The 21,017-nt window shown below is 44.8% G+C and overlaps 1 protein-coding gene across 6 annotated transcripts in view; it reads left to right on the top strand.

Annotated features, from left to right (window-relative positions):
• Window positions 1-87: 87 nt before the first annotated feature.
• SPATA18 (spermatogenesis associated 18) overlaps window positions 88-21,017 on the top strand; it is a 36,281-nt gene continuing 15,351 nt past the window's right edge. For 3 of the 6 annotated variants that reach the window (XR_005793131.1, XR_005793130.1, XM_040483807.1), the window contains exons 1-5: window positions 88-440; window positions 14,399-14,504; window positions 14,614-14,729; window positions 16,594-16,697; window positions 19,074-19,169. Coding sequence is in view for 4 of the 6 variants with exons in the window: in XM_040483807.1 (XP_040339741.1) it covers window positions 354-440; window positions 14,399-14,504; window positions 14,614-14,729; window positions 16,594-16,697; window positions 19,074-19,169 (509 nt within the window). In the remaining 2 variants the exon portion in view is untranslated. The other 3 variants (XM_040483814.1, XM_040483827.1, XM_040483837.1) reach the window with 3 other exon arrangements.

The raw sequence follows: 21,017 nt of genomic DNA, 5'->3' as shown, positions 1-21,017 counted from the left end.
ACGTTGCCAAGGCGCTCGGGGCGCGCGTCCCTAGCAGCCGCCCGCCCACGTCAAAGTTTGTTTAATAATCGCCCAGGTATTTATGCCTGCGGCTCCGGGCAGCCGCCCGGGAACCAGGACACCGCAGGGCAGCGGATAAGGCGCGGCGGCTGTGGCCTAGGGCACCTCCCCCCCGGCTTCCCGAACCCTGCCCGGTCCGACCCGAGGGGGAGGATGGAAGAACCAGCCGCGCTCTGAGCCCCTCAGAAAAATAACACCCTTCCGGCCACATCACCCCCGGTCGTGCGGAGGCCACCGCCTCGTCCCCTCCACGTCTCCATCTCCCAAAACAGGGCCGAGTGAAAAAGGGAGCGATGGCAGAAAATCTGAGAAAACTGGTCTCGAGCGAAACTTTACAATCGATGCACGACAAGCTAGAGTCCTGGCTGAGGGACTACAACGTGAGTCGGGGTGGGAGAGCCCCGGGAGGCTTTGATTCCTTTGCAGAACCTTCGGCCCGGGTTTCTTAGGGCTGGCTGGGGGAGGCCGCTTAGCAATGGCCAGGAGGTTGTGATTCCTAACCATGACCCAGTCTCGGACCCGGATCGCGGGAAGGAAGGAAGGGCACCGGTCTGCTGGTGTCCTTTTCTCCCGGCGGCGCCAGGCGGCGCAGGGCTGGCATGGCCTGCGGAGCGCGCTCTGGCGTCCCCTCCCGGAGCGCTCATTCAGCCCAGCGGTAACCAAGGACGCTGGCGGCCCTAGCGACGGGAAAGATCCGCGGTCCGCCAGAGATCTGCCCCAGCCTACCACTCACTTTCCTTTCCATCCCCTCCGCCAGCAATCCACCTCCCTACCCCCAACTCAAATTAGTTTTTTACTACACCCCTTGTCCTGCCTTTCCGCAAGTCCCAGAGGATACTCAGGGGTTGTATCACAATGTATTTTTTTATAAAAATACTCCCAGGAGTTGTTAGCCAGAAGTCAGTGAAATGGACACTTGTCAACGTGGCTGGTTTCGTTTGTGTACTGATCTGCATGGCAGGTAGGGCACAGTTTCCACACCAAGGCAGACGTCCGGAGGCCTGTTGCCAAGGCATTTGTAGGAAGCAAATATTCTGTCGTCGAACCCATAAGCGCTCTTCAAGTCTCATTAAGCCTTACCCCCACTGTGGTTCGCGTTAACCGTCCCCGCACATTAAGTACAACTCAGCGTTGCACTTGGTGGATTTGATCCGTCCGTCTTAAATAGGACAGTCCCACTCGTGTGGCGAGTGCAGCGCTGAGGCAGACAGAGCTGGGCAGTCGTGGACCCGGAATCAGCCCCCACCCCCATCCCACACGAGTTCTAGGTCTGGCTCTAGAAAGAACTAGCTGAACCACCTGGGGTAATTTATTTCACCTCTCTGGGCCTCAGTATCTCATCTGTTACATAGAAGAGACTCAACCAGATGATATGTAGAATTCTTTTTCAGATCTCAATTTTTAAATTTATTTTTATTAAAAAAATTTTTAATGTTTATTCATTTTTGAGACAGAGGGACAAAGCATGAGCAAGGGAGGGGGAGAGAGAGAGGGAAACACAGAATCCAAAGCAGCTCCAGACACTGAGCTGTCAACACAGAGCCGGACGTGGGCCCGAACCCACGAATCTGGAAATCATGACCACAGATGAGGAAGGCCGCTCAACTGACTGAGCCACCCAGACGTCCCAATCTCAATTTTTAAACAATTTAAATTAGTTTGTGTCTGAAGTCCCACCAGGAAATTCAGCTAGATGCTGTGTGAGTCTCTGGGCTATCCCATTCACCCTTTGACCAGGGCTCCTATGGTGGACGGGAGCTCAAAGAACAGCAACAACGTCCCCCTTGCCCCCTTACTAGGGTTCAGTGTTTACCACCTTTACCCACTTCTAAAGAACGAGCTCTGTGACTATTTTCTCCCCATCAAGATTGCAGGAAAATTAAAATTTACTCTTATTCCATCTTACAGCATTTTCTTTCTTTCTTTCTTTTTCTTTTTCTCTTGTTATTACCCTGTGGCTTAAATAAATGTTTATGTTTAACATTAAATAAATGTTAAGTGTTTAACAAAGGTAACACTAGCGTTTGCCTGCGTCAAATTAAATGATTGTTTTAGAAACTGCTCAGAAGTACTGAGAAATGCCAGCGTTTATCACACTTAACTTTCTCAGTAACAGTGGTCCATCCCACTTGTCTGTTGTCACCGAAAGCATTTCAGTTAGAATCTCTCCCCTGTGCCAAGTCCCTCCCTCCACCTTTATAAAGACTGCACTCTTCGAGACCAATGCCTTTCCAAAAAATCTGCGGCCATTTCCCCAGGCGATCATTTCTCTCTGGCTCTCTAGTGTCTCTGTTGCATTTGACTGAGGACACCACCATTCTTCTAAGGCTCTAATAATTTCTCTCCTTGCCTTACCCACTTCCCTCCTCTGGCAGTTCGTCAAGACTTTAGGAATCTTCTCTTGGGCCTCCATTATTGCTTCTCTCTTACACATATGGCCATGAACCTCATGTCTGTGTTTTCAGTTGTGCTATTGTCATCTCAGAATCAAATCAATCTAAAACCTACCTTAGTCTTGCCCATGGCCCGAACAGCGGCCTCTTTCCTGACTTCACGGTCTTCATCATGTCATACCCCACAAACTTTTCACCAGCTTAATTGGTTGGCATCTACTTTGAAATTCTCACAGAACCCTTTTACCACCTCTGTGCATATTTCAGTACGAGAATAATGTCTTCACCTTATCTCCCCCTTCAAGTCTTTGCTTAAATGTCACCTTCTCAGAAGAGACCACCCTCTTTACAATTGCAGTCTCCTAGCCCTGTCCCTGGCACTCGCTGTGTGCCTTCTCTGCTTTATTTCTTCTGTAATAGCTACCTCTAATTTTTACTTGTTCTTTTATGTTATTGTCAATCTTTTCTCCCCCCTCTTCCCACTAAAATGTAAGCTCCAGAGGGCAGAGATTTCTCCCTTTTCTGCTCATTACTGTATTCTCAGCACTTAGAATAATGCTTGGCTCCCAGCAGTTGCTTCGTAAATAATGACTGACTGAATGCCACCACCATTCTCCCAGACACTTGGGTTCTTGGACTCATTTCTCTTCTTGAAACCTCGTATCCAGTGTAGAGTTGAAAGTGATCCCCAGATATCTTTAATTCAGCCTTTATTAAAACTGCGTTGAGGGCAAAAGACATGATTTCCAATTAGGGGCATAATTCAGAGGGTGCAAGTGTTTTTTAACAGTTTTTCCTTGCTTGTGTATCACTAAAGAGAGAGGATAAGAAAATGTCTATATACTACTTTACTAAAATTTAGGTTACATCTAGACTTATTCGGTGTCTTGTCACCTGCAGTGTGGGTTTGGGTCAACTGCTAAGAGCTTTCCTGTAAGGCTGCAAGTTTGTTTTACTAGTTCCAAGGACTTTTGCCTTGAAACCTTAAGGTGAAGAGTATTCATTGTAGCAAAGCTATATTTGTTAAAATGTTGGTGGTAGAGGTTTGTTCACTAAAAGTTTTAAATTATGTTTGCTGTGGAAAGTTGATTTTGCTGACTGTGACCACATTGATTTAGTTCTAATTAACTCAAGCAACATAAAAGGCCATAAATACTAGTCTAGAATTAGGGATGTGATCCAAGTTACCCCTTGGGAAACTGTTATTATTCAGTGAACAAGATGAATGATTTGAGCAGATGAGTTCTAAAACACAATGCAGATCGTTTTATTTTTCTTCAAACTAGCTAGTATTTGGATTAACAGTTGGATCCTGGCTAGGTTTTCTTCCAACTTTCCCTCATCTAATTTCCTTCATATGGATTCCTATCCCTTCTCCCTTAATCTGTCCATCACCGCTATCTTCTCACTCTGTCCTAAGTATATTGCCAGACACAGTAAATTCTTTAAAAATGTAATTTTCTGCCCCAAAGCCTTTGGTTTTTATTTGTTGGCTGTTTTTTTTTTTTTGTAATTGTTTTAATGTTTATTTATTTTTGAGAGAGAGAGCACAAGTGGGTCAAGGGCAGAGAGAGAGGGAGACACAGAACGTCGGGCTTGAACTCACGAACCCTGATATCATGATCTGAGCCTAAGTCGGCAGCTTAACCTACTGAGCTACCCAGGCGCCCCTGTTGACTGGTGTTTAATCTTACAACATCCAGCAATCTTCTGGGGCCTTGGCAAAACCACTGTTTGCTTGATTTTTTTAAAAACTTTATTTATTTAAAATTTATTTATTGAAAAAAAATTTCAAGAAGGAATAGTTTTCAAAACCCCACTAGAGAAACATAATAAAAACAACAGCAAACATTGCCAATTCACTTTCTTTCAGTTATCAAAGAGAAGCTGATTATTGTATTGCTTGGTCTTTAAAACTTGGGTTCCATCGGCCGTTCAAGGACAGCTTGGTGCAAACATGGAACTCTCAGGACTGTTTTTTCCTCCTTTGTGGCTATTGAGAATGTTGGTGAGAGCCATCGATAATCCCTTCTTGTTGAACCAAGACCTGAGCTAGTTATTAAGAGCTTAAGAATTTGGGGCACCTGGGTGGCTCAGTCGGTTAAGCTGCCGACTTCGGCTCGGGTCATGATCTCACGGTCTGTGAGTTCAAGCCCCGCGTCGGGCTCTGTGCTGACAGCTCAGAGCCTGGAGCCTGTTTCAGATTCTGCGTCTCCCTCTCTCTCTGCTCCTCCCCTGTTCATGCTCTGTCTCTCTCTGTCTCAAAAATAAATAAATGTTAAAAAAAAAATTAAAAAAAAAAGACCTTAAGAATTCACTCAACAAATGGTTATTTAGTTTCTGCTATCTGTGAACCTTTGGCCTAGACACTCTGTATTTACAGCTTTGGCGGTGTACTTTTATTGATTAGTTTATTCAACAAAATATTTTTTCAAAGTTTATGATATGTCTATCTGTGCTGGATGCTAGGAATAGAAATGTCAGTTGCAGGGGCGCCTGGGTGGCTCAGTCAGTTAAGCGGCCGACTTCAGCTCAGGTCATGATCTCGCGGTCCATGAGTTCGAGCCCCGCGTTGAGCTCTGTGCTGACAGCTCAGAGCCTGGAGCCCGTTTCGGATTCTGTGTCTCCCTCTCTCTCTGACCCTCCCCCGTTCATGCTCGGTCTCTCTCTGTCTCAAAAATAAATAAACGTTAAAAAAAAAAAAAAAAGAAATGTCAGTTGCATCTTAATGATGAGGTTCCAGTTGGAGCCGAGGATGAGGGGTAGAGGACGCAGCTTGTGCAAAAAACAGGGAGGCATGAAGAAGCCGGCCTATGTAGGGGTCCTGTGAATAGTTCACAGCAAGGAATGGAAGTGAGATGAGGCTGGGGACGTGGGGTGGTTGCGGCCAGAGGGTAGAGGCCTTGGATGGTGTGTTAAGGAGTTTGGACTTTACCCTGGGGGCAATGGAGGGAAACTAAAAGCACCATGCGGTGAAGACACATGTTTGGATTGTTTGGCAAGGTTGCTCTAGCTGCAGCATGCTGGGGAAATTGGAAATTCTAGGGAGGACGGACAGAGCTGGGCAATATTTTAGGCAAGAATCAGCCCCTTGTAAACTATGCTGGCACATTCAGTAAACAAGGTCCGACTCTGAGAATGGTTCTGCAGATTCAAGTAAGAGTATGCGGCCCCAAATGCCCACAATTGATCATGCAACATCTGCATGGTCTTCTTGGTCAACTTTGTGAAAGGGTCAAACACCCACCTATGCAGAACTGGGTTCTGATTATTAATGACTCTATAGAGATATTAAGATGAGAAATTAACCTCTGTCCAATGTCAGCAGTACCTGGAGAAGGTCAGCTCTGGGCTCTGGGCTGAAACTCTCCTCCTCCTTAGGTGCTTTTCTTTCCACGCAGAGTCTTGTGAACTAGGGAGTTACCTTTGGTCAGATGCTCCGAGATTTATTACTTTTTAAAATGTACTGTATGTAATTATAGGGGGCAAATGGTAAGTTCTTACTACACCCTTGATAACCCCATCCCTATGATAGGACAAGATTCCATTTCTTGAAGTAAATTAATAGACACCAAGACATTACATTCTGGGAACTTTTGATTATTTGATATGTGAATGGGGATAATAGGGAGAGCTGATAATGCTCCCTCTTGCATTACTTTCGTGTGTTATAGAAATCTGCCCTCTTAAGCAAAAACAGCATATCAACCACCAGTACATAAAAAGGAGATTGCAGGGGCGCCTGGGTGGCTCAGTCAGTTGAGTGTCCAACTCTTGATTTCTGGCTCAGGTCATGATCCCAAGGTCGTGGGATTGAGCCCTGTGTCAAGCATCACTGGGCTCTGTGCTGAGTGTGGAGCCTGGTTAAGATCCTCTCTCTCTCCCTCTGCCCCTCTCCACAGTGCTCTCTCTCTCTCTCAAATAAAAAACAAAAACAAAAAGGAGATCTCAAAGAGGCATCTCCTTGGTTTTCAGATAATCTTTGTGGTTGAAATAGATGTTGTCTCCATGCCAAAATATCCCTGATTCTCAGCACAAAAGGTTGTTGTGGTTACTATGGTGTCACCAAACAGACTCCCTGGCTGCCTTTGCCCTTCCCCGTAGTGAACATACTTCTACATTCTTGGGGATTCTCTCTAATTAGTAAATTTATAGAAAACATTTCTTTCCCTTTATCTCTTTCCTCCTATGCTGCAGTGATGAATAAATAAAACCCCAATCTTAGTGTCTGAACTTTGGTAAAAGACGTTTTTCATTCCTGCATAATATGGTGGCAACTCTTCTCCACCATTGGCTCCGTGTCAGGTGCCCTCCATCTGGCGGAGCAGCCATCACATCGCGGGACCTCAAAGATCTGTAGGGAGAAAGAGAGAGAGCACTTAAATTATACACACCTCTTTCACTCATCTTCCCTTGACCAGAAGAATTGTTATGTGGCTCCAACCTCATTGTAAAGGAGCCTGACAAATGGAGAGCAGGTGGAATATTTATTTGGGGCCATGGTTTCTGCCACAGCAGCTCATGATGAATCCGTGGTTGTGAAAGAACTTGACAAGTGATTGAGGCAGATTATTTCAACAGAGGGCCAGATTATTTTATTTTTAACAGGGGGCTGTTGACAGTCCTTTCTTATTTTCATCTTGGACAAACTTGTTAATGGCAACATCATCACTGTTTAATATTTAAGGATAATAATGAAAGAAATCCAATAGACATATTAACCGCAAGTCAAGACATTAAAATCCCAGTGGTGAGGTCTAAATAGAAGCTTTTGCTAAATTGTTGGGGTATAAATAAGCCTACTCCTCTTATACCTGAAATTCAGTATTCTGGTTTTAAAACCTTGTTGTGGAGCTGGTGCATTGTGGCAAAGTCAGCCATGCCGTTAACATTGAAGGTTGATTTTGGAAACAGAGCTATTTGAAAGCCTGCCCGCGTACGGGACAGCCACTTCCCTGGAGGACTAGTTGTAGCCTGTTATAACCCGCATCATCAAGGCTTTCAAAGACTTGAAAGCTTTCAAAGCACTCTTCATGCGCTATTGCCTTTAAACTTCATAAGAACTTATGAAATAGCAGGTTTTATTTTCTACATTTTACAGATGAGGAAACCAAACCTCAGGAGGGCAGCTAACCTGCTTGAGGTCACTGCAGTACAAAGGGTTGAACTTGGATTTGAAACTAGGTCTTTTGCTTGCCAAGTTCATTCTCTTATCTCCTCCAGGGGGAGGGAAGGTGTAATAATGAAATTTCACTCACTTGCAGTGCCCATTTCCTGCCATCCTTCTGTGCCCCTCCCCTCTCATACACATGTGCTGGACAGAAGGAAAAAAGGAGGTAGAAATTAAGGCTTTGGTTTCCCATGTGTGAATTTCCATGACTGGCTGCAAGCAGCTACATAATGCTATCCCTCAGGCTAGTCTCTACACGCTTACTGTCATCGTTCCTTTTCCTTGCTCATCTACTAATTCTCTAACTGGCAGGTTTGGAATGGCATTCTTGTATGTAAAATTAGTTTTCTTAATGTTTATTTATTTTTGAGAGAGAGAGAGAGAGAGAGGGCAAGTGGGGGAGGAGCAGAGAGAGAGGGAGACACAGAATCTGAAGCAGGCTCCAGGCTCTGAGCTGTCAGCACGGAGCCTGATGTGGGGCTCGAACTCATGAACGGTGAGATCATGACCTGAGCCAACACTTAACCAACTGAGCCAGCCAGGCTCCCCTTAAAATTCTTTTTTTTTTTTAAATAAAAGTTTAAAAAATAAAGTCAGGTAAATAATGTAATGTTGCAATAGGATTCATGTTTTTTTTTTTTTAATATGAAATTTATTGTCAAATTGGTTTCCATACAACACCTGGTGCTCATCCCAACAGGTACCCTCCTCAAAGCCCATCACCCACTTTCCCCTCCCTCCCACCCCCCATCAACCTTCAGTTTGTTCTCAGTTTTTTTTTTTTAATTTTTTTTTCAACGTTTATTTATTTTTGGGACAGAGAGAGACAGAGCATGAACGGGGGAGGGGCAGAGAGAGAGGGAGACCCAGAATCGGAAACAGGCTCCAGGCTCTGAGCCATCAGCCCAGAGCCCGACGCGGGGCTCGAACTCACGGACCGCGAGATCGTGACCTGGCTGAAGTCGGACGCCTAACCGACTGCGCCACCCAGGCGCCCCTGTTCTCAGTTTTTAAGAGTCTCTTATGTTTTGGCTCCCCCTCCACCAGCCTTTTTTTTTTTCCTTCCCCTCCCCCACGGTCTTCTGTTAAGTTTCTCAGGATCCACATAAGAGTGAAAACATATGGTATCTGTCTTTCTCTGTATGGCTTATTTCACTTAGCATAACACTCTCCAGTTCCAACCACGTTGCTATAAAAGGCCACATGTCATTCTTTCTCATTGCCACGTAGTATTCCATTGTATATGTAAACCACAACTTCTTTATCCATTCATCAGTTGATGGACATTTAGGCTCTTTCCATAATTTGGCTACTGTTGAAAGTGCTGCTATAAACATTGGGGTACAAGTGCCCCTATTCATGTTTTAAAGGAATGTTGCGATGAATCCTTTGTACTGTTAATTCTCACCTAATATATATGAAGTGTATTTTGTGTGTGTGAGACTGAGGTTTATTTTTTCTTTTTAAACTTTATTTTGAGAGAGAGAGAGAGTGAGCGCGATTAGGGGAGGGGCAGAGGAAGAGGAAGACAGAATCCCAAGCAGGCCCTGCACTGTCAGCACAGACCCCGATGTGGGGTTTGAACTCATGAACCACGCGATCATGACCTGAGCCGAAGTTGGATGCTTAACCAACTGAGCTGCGCAGGCGCCCTGAGACTGAGGTTTCAGGAATGGAAATCAGTATATTTTGTGCTCTTCGAACTTCAGTTTGAAAGTTGATTAAAGATATGCAGCGCTATATTTTATTAACGCAGTGATGGAAAACTTTTTCTTTTTCATGTTGTGGAGGTGCTTCAAGGTCAGGAGTAGAACCAAAGGCGGGAGAGAACCACTGGTAAAAGCGTGGGTGATCAGGCTGTTACAAGGAGAAATGTTAACAAGTCAAGGCTGCTCGGTAAAAGGCGTGTAAGGACGGGAAAGGGTGGGTGGTGGTTCTCGCACATGCGTCACGTGTGCAAAGGCAAGGCTGGGGTGGAGAGAGTTGCTGGAGGGAAGCGCAGGGGAGTAAGGCTCAACAAGTCACGCGGAGGCATGTTATGAAGGATTTGGGAAATCAGGCAACATTTAGGCTTGATATTATCAGGAGCTTCTGTTTGGGCAAGAGAGCAAGGACCTTGAAGGGATCGGAGCAAAGCCACTGTCCTGCTGGTCTCCTTCTGCACCTGGGAACTTCTTGAAAGAGTCACGTGTCCTCATTGTCTTTGCTTCTTCTCTGCTCCCATTTGTCCCTCAACCCTGTGCAATCTGGAAATGCAGCAAATATCCCCACGCCATTCTGCTGTCACTGCTCTCATCATGGTCACCAGAGGCCACTGGATGGCCGAGTCCTACTTCTTTTTCCCCGTCCTTATCTCCTTGATTTCTCTGCAGCAATTGATGCACCGAATTCTATGGCTTTAGCTACTTCCCAGATGCCGGTGACCCCCAAATCTGTCTCTAGCTTGCGGCTTTCTGCGGAGCTCCCGACCTGAGTAACCACCAGCTTTCCAACCAGGACCCTGTGGACACTCTACATCCTCCAACCCGACACGAACCCAGCAGGACTAGTTTTCCCCTCTCCAGCCTTGCTGCTTCTCCCACTTGGGTCCTCTGGTTGGGCAATGGCACCGCATTCTCCGCTGTGGTCCAAGTCAGAAACTTGGGGCCCCTTTCTCCATCATGCCTCCCAAATGGGTTCATCACACTCCCAGGATTCTACCTTTAAATATCCACCGAATATGTCCCATATTTTCCCCTCTTGCTACCACTGCCCTTATTCAAGTTCCCATCATTTCTTACATGGGTGGGAAAATCTAGGGTAAGTTAGGGCACGCCTCAAGCAAACTTTGTTGCGGAAATATCTGTGCCTGCAGGGAGTAGACTCACAGACCCAGGAGATGCATGCTGTCCAGAGAACTCTGCCCTTGACCGAACTCACGGTATGTGAGTTCCACTCTCACATACCTTCTCCTTCCACTCTCTCCATCTGTTGAAGGCTTCCAGAGACGCACCTCTGACCCCCACCGCTCGGCTGAGATCCAGATGCCTTTCCTGCTGCTCTTGATACAGTGCCATGGATGCGAGCTTGGCTCTGTGTCAAAGGCTGCAGGAACGGGCTTAATTTCCAGCTCAACCACCTTTTCTCCAAATTACTTAAGATCTCGTTTTTTTTTTTTTTTCTCCTTGGTGGATTTGGGATCACAGATGGTATCCATTTTGTAGGGTTGCTTTGAGGATTAAATGAAACTGTATTTAGAGCACTTTGCACAGGGCTTGGCTGGCACAAAGTAAGCGCTCAATAATTGTTGGGTACTATTACTAGACAGCTCTCTCTGACGGTCCTGCGGGTCCCCTACACTGTCTGAAAATCCCTCTGACACCTGTTTCCCACCCTTCTGTTCCCACCTATCTGTTTCCCATCAGAGCTGTCTGCTTCTGCCAGAGTGATTTTCGTAAAACGCAGAATAAATGGGACCATGTCACCACCCTCCTCTACCCACCCCTTCAATCTTTCAGTGATGGGCTAGAGCCCACAGCCCTTCGTGGGGCGTATAAAGTTTATCATTATCTGGTCTCCGGACCCTGTACTCCACTTTGCTTCCTTGCTGCTCCTTGTCTTGGTACCTGCTGTTCCTCCTTTTGAAATATCTTGATTTCTTACCCCTCACTGCTCACTAGGGTGCGCTTTGCTCCTTCTACAGCTCACCATCCCCCTAGAGCACTTGGCACACTCTAAGGTGACCATTAGTCCTCTCTGGGCGTCTCCCATTTTCCATCTCGTGTCCCCAGCTGGTGCTGTCATTGACAGCAGGCAACTTTTAATTTTTTCAAGGTAGCTTTGTTTCCTGAGCTAGCAGCCCAACACCTTATGAATGATAGGAACTCAATGATTTATGAAGGGATGAGCTTTGGAATTAGGAGACAGCACAATTAGTTCATATCTTTGCTCTATTCATTTTGTGGGAGTGATTGTTAGAATAACGTGACTCTATTGTGTCTGGCGTGGTGCTTTGTGTTAGAAGCTGCGGCACGTTGTGAGAGGTCTTGGGATCGGAAGCTGTCTCCCACCGTGTATTCTCTTCTGTTATTTAAGCTGTGTGAACAAACCCCCTTAAGAAACATTCCTCTGGGCACCTCCTTTGTACCGGGCACTGGGCAAGGCATAGGAGCATATGGTAATAATACTACAACAATACTTTGAATTATTATGCACCTAAGTTAGCTCGGGAGATCGGCCACCTCCTCAGTATGAGTAAACAGGGGTTCCTATTTAAAATATCTTTTCTAAGAGAATATAGTGAATAAGTGTAAAACTATATTTGAATCGAGGCTTACCTTATCCTCTACCATTGCCCCCTTCAGTACCACACTCTACCTCATCGGTACAGATTGTTGAGTGCCTTCTGTCTCTGAGACGCTAGAGAGGCATTATTGGGATTTAATTCTCCTAACATACTCTGCAAGGTGTCATCCCCATTTTCCTGGAGAGGAAACGGACTCAGACAGATTAACTAACCTGTGCAGGATCGCACAGCATGGTGGCAGGTGACAGAGCAGAGAAAATCGCTCAGGTCTGCTGGACCCCCGGGCCCCATTCTCTGTCCACTTAGCAAATGGCATGACCCAGCCAGAGGGCGAAAAGCTGCTTGCAAGCAACAGGTTCACTGTGATGAGTGCAGGAATGAAACAGCAAGGTCAAGGAGCGGCTGGTTCAACAAGGGAGGGACGGACACAGCTGTTCAGCTGTAGGTTCCAAGTGTTCTGATTATGTCAATATTTACGCCGTTAAGTTATTCATTCCTTCATTCATTCATTTGTCAAATATTTTGGGGCCCTTCCATTTGTTATGCATGTTAGCGGCAACTGATACAAACAGGCAAAAGACCAAGTAATTTTTTAAAAGAGCTCCTACTCTCTTTAGGAGAAGGGGATAGAAGGATGAGACAGAAACAAATGGCTGCATCCGAAATAGGCGCCACAACAGAGCTTGTCCCCGGGTGCTATCCACCGGGCATGGACGTAAACCAGAGGCGGCACCCAGGTTGCAGTGAGTCCATGCCATCCAAACTCCTCCCTGGCCCTCTAGGGTCTGTCCTGCTAACCCCTCTCACCTTTGGTGTTTCTGCCACACGCGCTTACTTTTGGTTCCCAAGGTGGCTTAAATTGTTCCTGCCTCTGCCACGGGGCCTTTGCCCCTGCCGTTTCCACAGCGTGGCACAGCCTTCCTTCAGGAATCCGCGGCCAGACTTGGCTCTGTGTCTCCCCCTCAGGGAGGCCTTTCCTGCTGGCCCTCCCCATTCACTCGTGTCACATCAGCCTGTCCTCCCTCTGCTCCCGGCACTTCTCATGATCTTAAGAGCATGGGCTCTGCAACAGGCTGCCTGGGCTCCAGTCTCAGGTCTGCCATTTTCCTGGCTAGGTAACCTCGGACAAGTTATTTAGCCCCTCTGCACGTCAGTTTTCTCATCTGAAAATGGGGATGCTAACAGTGGTACTCCTACCTCACAGTGTAGTGTTGAGGGGGTTAACCGAGCTTATGTATGCAAAGCATTGACCCTGCCCGGTGTGTGGGAACTATGCAATAAACACAGAGGGCGTGAGTCTTCTTGTCATTTGTCCGTCCAGTACTTACTGGGTTTGACCATAGAGACCATAGAACGCAGGGCTGGGAGTGCCATAAGCGACCAGGCCAGCACAGCCTCTGTCCACAAGGAGCTTACCGCCCATCTGAACCACTTCTGTTGTTGACACACATATGCATTTGACCTGTAGCCTTTTGCCTGCAGCTTATCTAAACTTTTCCTCTTTGTTCTAATTTTTTTTTTTTTAATATGTATTCATTTTTAGAGAGAGAGAGCACGCATGAGCAGGGGAGGGGCAGAGAGGGAGGGAGACACAGAATCCAAAGCAGGCTCCAGGTTCCGAGCTGTCAGCACAGAGCCTGACGCGGGGCTCGAAACCCACAAACTGTGAGGTCATGACCCAGGCGCCCCTTTGTTCTGGTTTCTAATCATCTTCACACCCTGCTTCTTGTCTTGGGATTTGTGGCGCCCAGGAGGGACCCACTGCTCGTGCCTTACCGTGGCTGGAGATAACACATAAATCTATGCCTCTTTACACCCACGTGATTTGTTTGTTGCTTGTAGCTGTGTTGCTTCCTTTAGTGTTAGAATCAATGAGAGGTTTGTCTCGTGAGGAAATGGTAAAAACCCACCAAGGAGATGAAAACAGCAGAATAATAGTTAAAGGCCCACCTCTTGGCTTCTTCATGTTCTGTTGTTTCACAACCACTGGAACTGCCCTTTTCTCCAAGTCTGCCCAACGTCTCCTGTCCTAGATTTCACTTCCTCTCAGAAGTCTTCCCCGATTTTCCAAGACCATGGGCTCTGGAGTAGACCTGGGGTTCACCGGTCTGGTGAGACTTACTATTCCACTGTGTGTAACTGTCTACACTCTTCCCTCCCCTACTAGTCTGCATGTGCCATATGGCCTGGGCCATCTCTTTCGCCATCTCTTCTGGGTCACACCTCGAAGTGGCACAAATCACTTCCTGTCCCCTTGACCGGAACTCAGTTACGCGGCTGTACAGACTGCTAGGGAAGCTGGGGAAAGCCATCTAGCTGTGCGCCCAGGAGGAAAGGGAAACAGGTTTTGGTCAACACATGGCGGTCTCTGTACGTGGGAGCCCACCAGAGCGAGGCAGCCCCTGCGTAAAGTCAGGGTAGCCCCTGTCTACCTGCGGTGGGTCCCGGAAGGGGAAGGAATTGCACTGATCTTCTGTTTTGGCTTTGTAGACAAACACATGTGATCAAAATCTCAATCGTTGCCTTGAGTTCATTGAACAAATTTCCAAAGTGCAAGGACAACTCTTCAGGATCCTCACCACGGCTGCCCAAGAAGGTGAGAATGGCCTGTGCTTCCCCGTCTCCCTTCTTTTATTTCTCTTCTCTGTACTCTCTCCCTGTGTGGCTAAACTTCTCTCGCTGAACTGATTTGTGGACTCTTTTAGGAGGACACAATGATGGTGTGGAAATAATCAAATCGCGCCTTTTGCCTTGGCTGGAGGCCTCCTTTACTGCTGCTTCCCTGGGAAACACTGTTGACAGCAAGGTCCCCTCTCTACAGGTAGGCACGCTAAAGGATCACCCTTGACTTTCAGCACCCAGATCAGGCTCTGGGAACTCAGACATGTAGAAGATACAGCTTTTACCCAGTGGGGGACTCAGCTCTAGTTAGGGGATTAGGACACAGGTACCAAAGGTGAGCTTCTGTTTATAGTCTTGTGCAGCATAACGGGTTGAGGTGTCTCTTCAAACAGACCTGCATTCAAATCTCAGCGTTGCCTACTTACCAGTGGGGTGACCGCAGACAAATGAATGAGCCTCTGCTTCCTCAGCTGTAAAAAGGGACTGGTGATGTCCTACATGTAGGACATTGCCCACACTAGGCATTAAATAGGAACTTTTGGATGACAAAGTAGTCACACCGACAGTTGGGGTACCATGGGGCCTCAGAAGAGAAAGAGACCACCAGATGGGGAAAGCTCCCCGTTCTGAAAGAGTGAAATAACACTGATGGAAAACTTCCAACATGAAAAGAAAACTTAGTTCTCAGAGGCTGACAAAGGGCATCATAATTGGCGATTGATGCTGGTGATTTCTGTGGGAAAAGTGTCAGCTTTGGAACTGTTGAAGCCCCACCCTGGAAAGAGAATACATAACTCGTTTAAGGCATTGGCATCATTAAATATTAGTCAACTTGATTTTATTTATTTTTTTATTTTTATTTATTTTTTAAATTTTTAACGTTTATTTATTTTTGAGACAGAGAGAGACAGAGCATGAACGGGGGAGGGTCACAGAGAGGGAGACACAGAATCTGAAACAAGCTCCAGGCTCTGAGCTGTCAGCACAGAGCCCGACGCGGGGCTCGAACTCACAGACTGTGAGATCATGACCTGAGCCGAAGTCGGCCGCTTAACCGACTGAGCCACCCAGGCGCCCCGTGATTTTAAATATTTATATGCATTTACATAAGTTCTTTTCTAAAATGAAAGCATTTAGAGCAGGCCTTTCTTGGCAGCCTTAAGAGGCCGTGGTGGAAAGTTTCCTGCCTGGAGGTCACCGGGTAGAATTCTGGTTGCTCTTCTATGGTCGTGGGTGGGTTATCTAACCTTCCATGTCTTAGTTTCCTCATTTGCTGAATGGGGATAATGCTTTTGCTGACCCGCTAGGGCCATTTTGAAAATTCCATGTGATAAACATGCAGCAACCACTGTCATAGGGTAAGTGAGACGTCAGTTGTTATTAAGCAAATTTTTCACCCCTGAGGATTTTCCTGTGCCGCTTAGATTTTTACCCCATGGGTGTTATTCTGAGTATAAAGACACGGGATGATATTTCAATGTCTTTTTAAAAAATTGAAGTGTAATAAAAAATGGTGGTATAGTTTACCTGCAATGAAATCCATAGCTTGCTAAGTGCATATATCCATGTAACCCACACCCTATTAATTTATAAAACATTTCCATCTCTCCGGAGCATTCCCTGTGTCACTTCCCAGTCATCTCCCTCCCCCCCCACGGCAACCACTCTTCTGATTTTTATCATTCTAAAATTTTTTTTTAACATTTATTTATTTTTGAGAGACAGAGCACAAGCAGGGGAGGGGCAGAGAGAGAGAGGGAGACACAGAATCCAAAGCAGGCTCCAGGCTCTGAGCTGTCAGCACAGAGCCCGACGTGGGGCTCGGACCCACGAACTGTGAGATCATGACCTGAGCTGAAGCCGGACACCCAACCGACTGAGCCACCCAGGCGCCCTATGATTTTTATCATTCAAATTAATTTTGCCTGCAGTAGAACTGCATATAAATGGACCTATCCACGCGTGTTCTTTGCTGCTTGATTTCTTTGGCTCAGCATAATGTGTTGCAACCCATCATGCTGTTTCCTGTATTCAAGCCTATTTTGATTTGTGTATCATTCCAGGACACGTTTGATAAGGAGAGACATAAAGATCGAGATCGGGACATGGAGCAATTAGACTCTGAGTTGAATTCAACTCGTAATCAACTCAACCAGGTTCAAGACGAGTAAGAGGAATGCAAGTTATCTTTTTTCCAAGAAGAATTGTTCTTAATTTTTAAGTTTAAAGGGAAAATAATGGCTTTTGTAAAATGTAGACAAATAACTAGTGTGCAAATAACTAGTGTGTGTGTGTGTGTGTGTGAGAGAGAGAGAGAGAGAGAGAGAGAGAAGGAGAAAGAGAGAGAGAGAGGAGGGGGCCCTACCTCTCTCTCCACCCTCATCTCCTGCCAAGGTCTCCTCCGCTAGTCTGTTGTCTACTCACCCTGAAGCCTTTGCCTGCGCTCCTTCATAAACATGGAAGCCTTCCTTTGGTTCTTTGCATAGCTCGTTCTTTATCTTTCAGGTCTCAGCTGAAAGGAGATTTTTCTCAGAGTCTGTCTGTGACCATGTATATCGAAAGGTCTTCGTTTCCCCCTCTGTAGTTCTCTTTCACAATGATCTGAGACTAGCACTTACCACCACTTGGAACGTTAAAACATTTCTTTGCACGTTTATGATCCACTTGGCTGGAAGGTCCAAAGGGGTGCTGTCTTGTATTTGCTCTTCTGATATTTGCTATCTGCTATACTTGCTGTATCTCCATCACCCAACATCATGCCTGCCACGTGGTACGTTCTCAATGAATGAATAAATCCCTAATTAAAAAAAAATATGTTAACTTGCTTAAAGTAATGCTTGGCTCATGAATGTATCTCCCTTTCTTCTCTCTGTATATCATTCAAGCTGCCAAATTACCATGTATACTTGCTTGTATGTACACGTACAGGTGTTCACACCTGTGTGCCGTGTCTTAAGAGAAAAAAAAAATCACTACTTTATTCCTTTTTCATATTCTCCTTCCTTTCTTGGTATTTTTGCTTCTTTTAATTTTCTGCCATCTTCTTTGGACAAAAATGTTCACTTTTTTCTCCACGTATACTTTTAAAAAACCTGTAACATATTCACCTGTGAATGAAATCACAGCAATTTCCTTTCAATCTCCAGTAGCCTTATTGTGAAGTTATTGCTACTTTGGCTTTTTTTTTTTTTAAAGATTTTAGACATTTTGCTCATTCATTCATTTTTCATCTTGAAAAATATCTACTCTGTTACAGGCATTGTTTTAGGTGCTGGGGATAAAAAGGTGAATAAAAAAAGTTCTTGCCCTTACGTGGTTCATGGTATGTTTGTAATGAGACTGTGTGAACCAAGTGTTGGAGGTCTCAGGAGAAAAGGAGACACACTTTGCTCGAAAGAGTCAAGGGTGGCATTTGCATGGGCATTCATAGGATGAGTGGGTTCTTGTTAGGAGAGGAGTAGGAGGAGGAGACCCAAAGGAATGTTGGGTAATCACACTACCTCCTGTTATTGCCTGATTGGCTGGGATCTGTGGGGACTTGGTAGCAATCCCACTAGCTCATTATTTCTCAATCTGCTTCACTGTCTAGGGGAGAATCCCAGTGTTGGACCCTCCCTTCTTCCATCTAAAGGGAAGGAAGAAGACAGGTGTGAGTGTAGATAGCAATTGCACTCTCTTAGCCCCAGGACGACTATGAAGAAAGAGCCTGGATATTACAGGGAAGTAGGGTCAGAGAAGTCAAGAGACCTTTGCCAACCTATGATCTCTCACTGGACTAGGGCAACTTAATTGAGAACCACTGGTCTCCATCCAATGTGATCCGCACACTCCCATTTCTTTTTTAATTTTAGATAGACCTAAAGACGTAATATGATTTATTATGATTTGCCTACAATGGAGAGAGTCCTTGAAACTAACAGTGACCTAGCTATGTTGAAAACTCAGGAAACTCGTGCTCAATATGTGGCGCGAGTCAGAGGCAGGATGACATGGAATGCTCGGTAGTTAAGTGTGATTGTGGAAGACTTTCTTTGTAGGTGGGCAAATAATGTTTTCTTCATATTTAGGAAGTCAGGGACAATTAAGTCAAACGCAACTCTACGGTGCAAAGTAATGAGCACACTGCAGAAAATGGTATTCGTATATTGCAAATTAGCATGAGTCTATTGCAGGAAATGGAGACCTTATGGGGAGACACAGCCTGAGGATTTGGTGTAATTAGAGCAGATGAATCAGGAGGGTGAGAAGGAGGAGGTGAACAACTTTCTTTGTCCTTTACAGTCTAATGTTAATATTTATTACCTAGTCTTTTAGTGGTAGTAGCTCTGTAATGTCTTTGTGTCTGACATTCAAAAGAATACTAGCATGTTTGTGCATAATATTTGCAATAGCATCTGATTGAATGCAGATGTCTCACAATTTGATCTTGTTTATGTTCAATTTATATCATATGCCAAAAGTTCCCAGGAGAACCTATATCTTGATTCAGAAAGTCTGCCGATTTTGGAAAATCTGTCTTTAGTTATACTGATTTCTCTTACAGTCTGGCTGAAACTGAAAAGACTCTTGAAGAAACCAAGAACAGATCGGCCATATCCCTTCTGGCTGCAGAGGAGGAAATAAATCAGCTAAGAAAGCAGTAAGGGGAAAAAAAAAAAGACAGGATTACGGCAGCCTCTGATTGATCATTGAATTTAGCTTTTCGGTGCTTCGTTACAATATGAAAGAAGCTATTCACAAAGAAAAGGCAGCAATATTTTTATTAATGTTTTATATACTTTCGCTTACCACAAAAACATTACCTATCTACTATAGAACATTTTCTTTCTTTTTTAAATTTAGTTTTTCAAATTTACATCCCAGTTAATTAGCACATAGTGCAATAATGATTTCAGGAGTCGAACCCAGTGATTCATCCGCTACGTATAATACCCAGTGCTCATCCCAACAAGTGTCTTCCTTAAAGCCCCTTGCCCATTTAGCCCACGTTCCCCACTCTCAACTCCTCCAGCAACCCTCAATTTGTTCTCTGTATTTAAGAGTTTCTTCTGTTTTGTCCCCCTCCCTGTTTTTATATTATTTTTGCTTCCCTTCCCTTATGTTCATCTGTTTCGTCTCTTAAATTCCACATGAGTGAAGTCATATGATACTTGTCTTTCTCTGACTGATTTTACTTAGCATAATATACTACGTTCCATCCATGTAGCTGCAAATGGCAAGATTTAATTCTTTTTGATTGCTGAGTAATACTCCATTGTGTGTGTGTGTGTGTGTGTGTGTGTGTGTGTGTGTGTGTATATATATATATATATATACCACATCTTCTTTATCCATTCATCCATCGATGGACATTTGGGCTCTTTCCATACTTTGGCTATTGTTGATAGTGCTGCTATAAACATGGGGGTGCATGTGCCCCTTCCAAACAGCACACTTTTATCCCTTGGATAAATACCTAGTAGTGCAAGTGCTGGGTCGTAGGGTTGTTCTATTTTGCCCTTTGCTCATTGCCCCACCCTTCTCCCCTTTGACAACCACCAGTGTGTTCTCTGTATTTATGGTCTGTTACTGTTTTTTGTTTGTTACTCATTTGTTTGTTTTCAAATTCCACATATAAGTTAAATCTTCTGGTATTTGTCTTTCTGTCTTATTTCACTTAGAATGATACTCTCTAGGCCCATCCATGTTGTCACAAACGGCAAGATCTAGTTCTTTTTTTGTGGCTGAGTAGTAATATTCCATTATATATATATATATATGTGTGTGTGTGTGTGTGTGTGTATATACACATATATGCATATATATATACACATATATATACATATATGTGTATATATATATACATATATATATATACATATATATGTGTGTATATATATATGCCACATCTTTATCCATTCATCTATCAGTGGACACTTTGGTTGCTTCCATATCTTGGCTATTGTACATAATGCTGCAATAAACATAGGGTTACATGTATCTTTTCAAATTAATGTTTAGTTTTCTTTGGGCAAATACCCCGTAGTGGAATTTACTAGACCATAAGGTATTTCAAGTTTTAATTTTTTGAGGAATCTTCATATTGTTTTCCACACTGGCTGCACCAGTTTACATTCTCACCAATAATGCACAAGGCTTCCTTTTTCCACACATCCTTGTCAACACTTGTTCTGTCTTGTCTTTTTGATTCTAGCCATTCTGACAGGTGTAAGGTGATATAGCTTCCTTGATATTATTTTTGATTTCCCCCCCCCCCAGAAAGGAAGTGGGAGTTGTGTTAAAACACACACACACACACACACACACACACACACACACACACACAAATACCTTTCTGTTGCCTTCAAACATGTTCCATTGTTCTGATTTCTTCAGGAACACCTCCACACTATAGCTGGGAGTAGTGGTCAATTTTCCACTTCTATCTCCCCTCTTGCCTTGGTTTTCATCTCTTATTTCCTATTTGAAAGACCTTCTCAAATTCTGT

This window comes from Herpailurus yagouaroundi, unplaced genomic scaffold, assembly GCF_014898765.1.
Source record: "Herpailurus yagouaroundi ecotype Mexico unplaced genomic scaffold, PumYag 28, whole genome shotgun sequence".
Lineage (NCBI taxonomy): Eukaryota > Metazoa > Chordata > Mammalia > Carnivora > Felidae > Herpailurus > Herpailurus yagouaroundi.
This window is presented reverse-complemented; position numbering and strand designations above follow the sequence as displayed.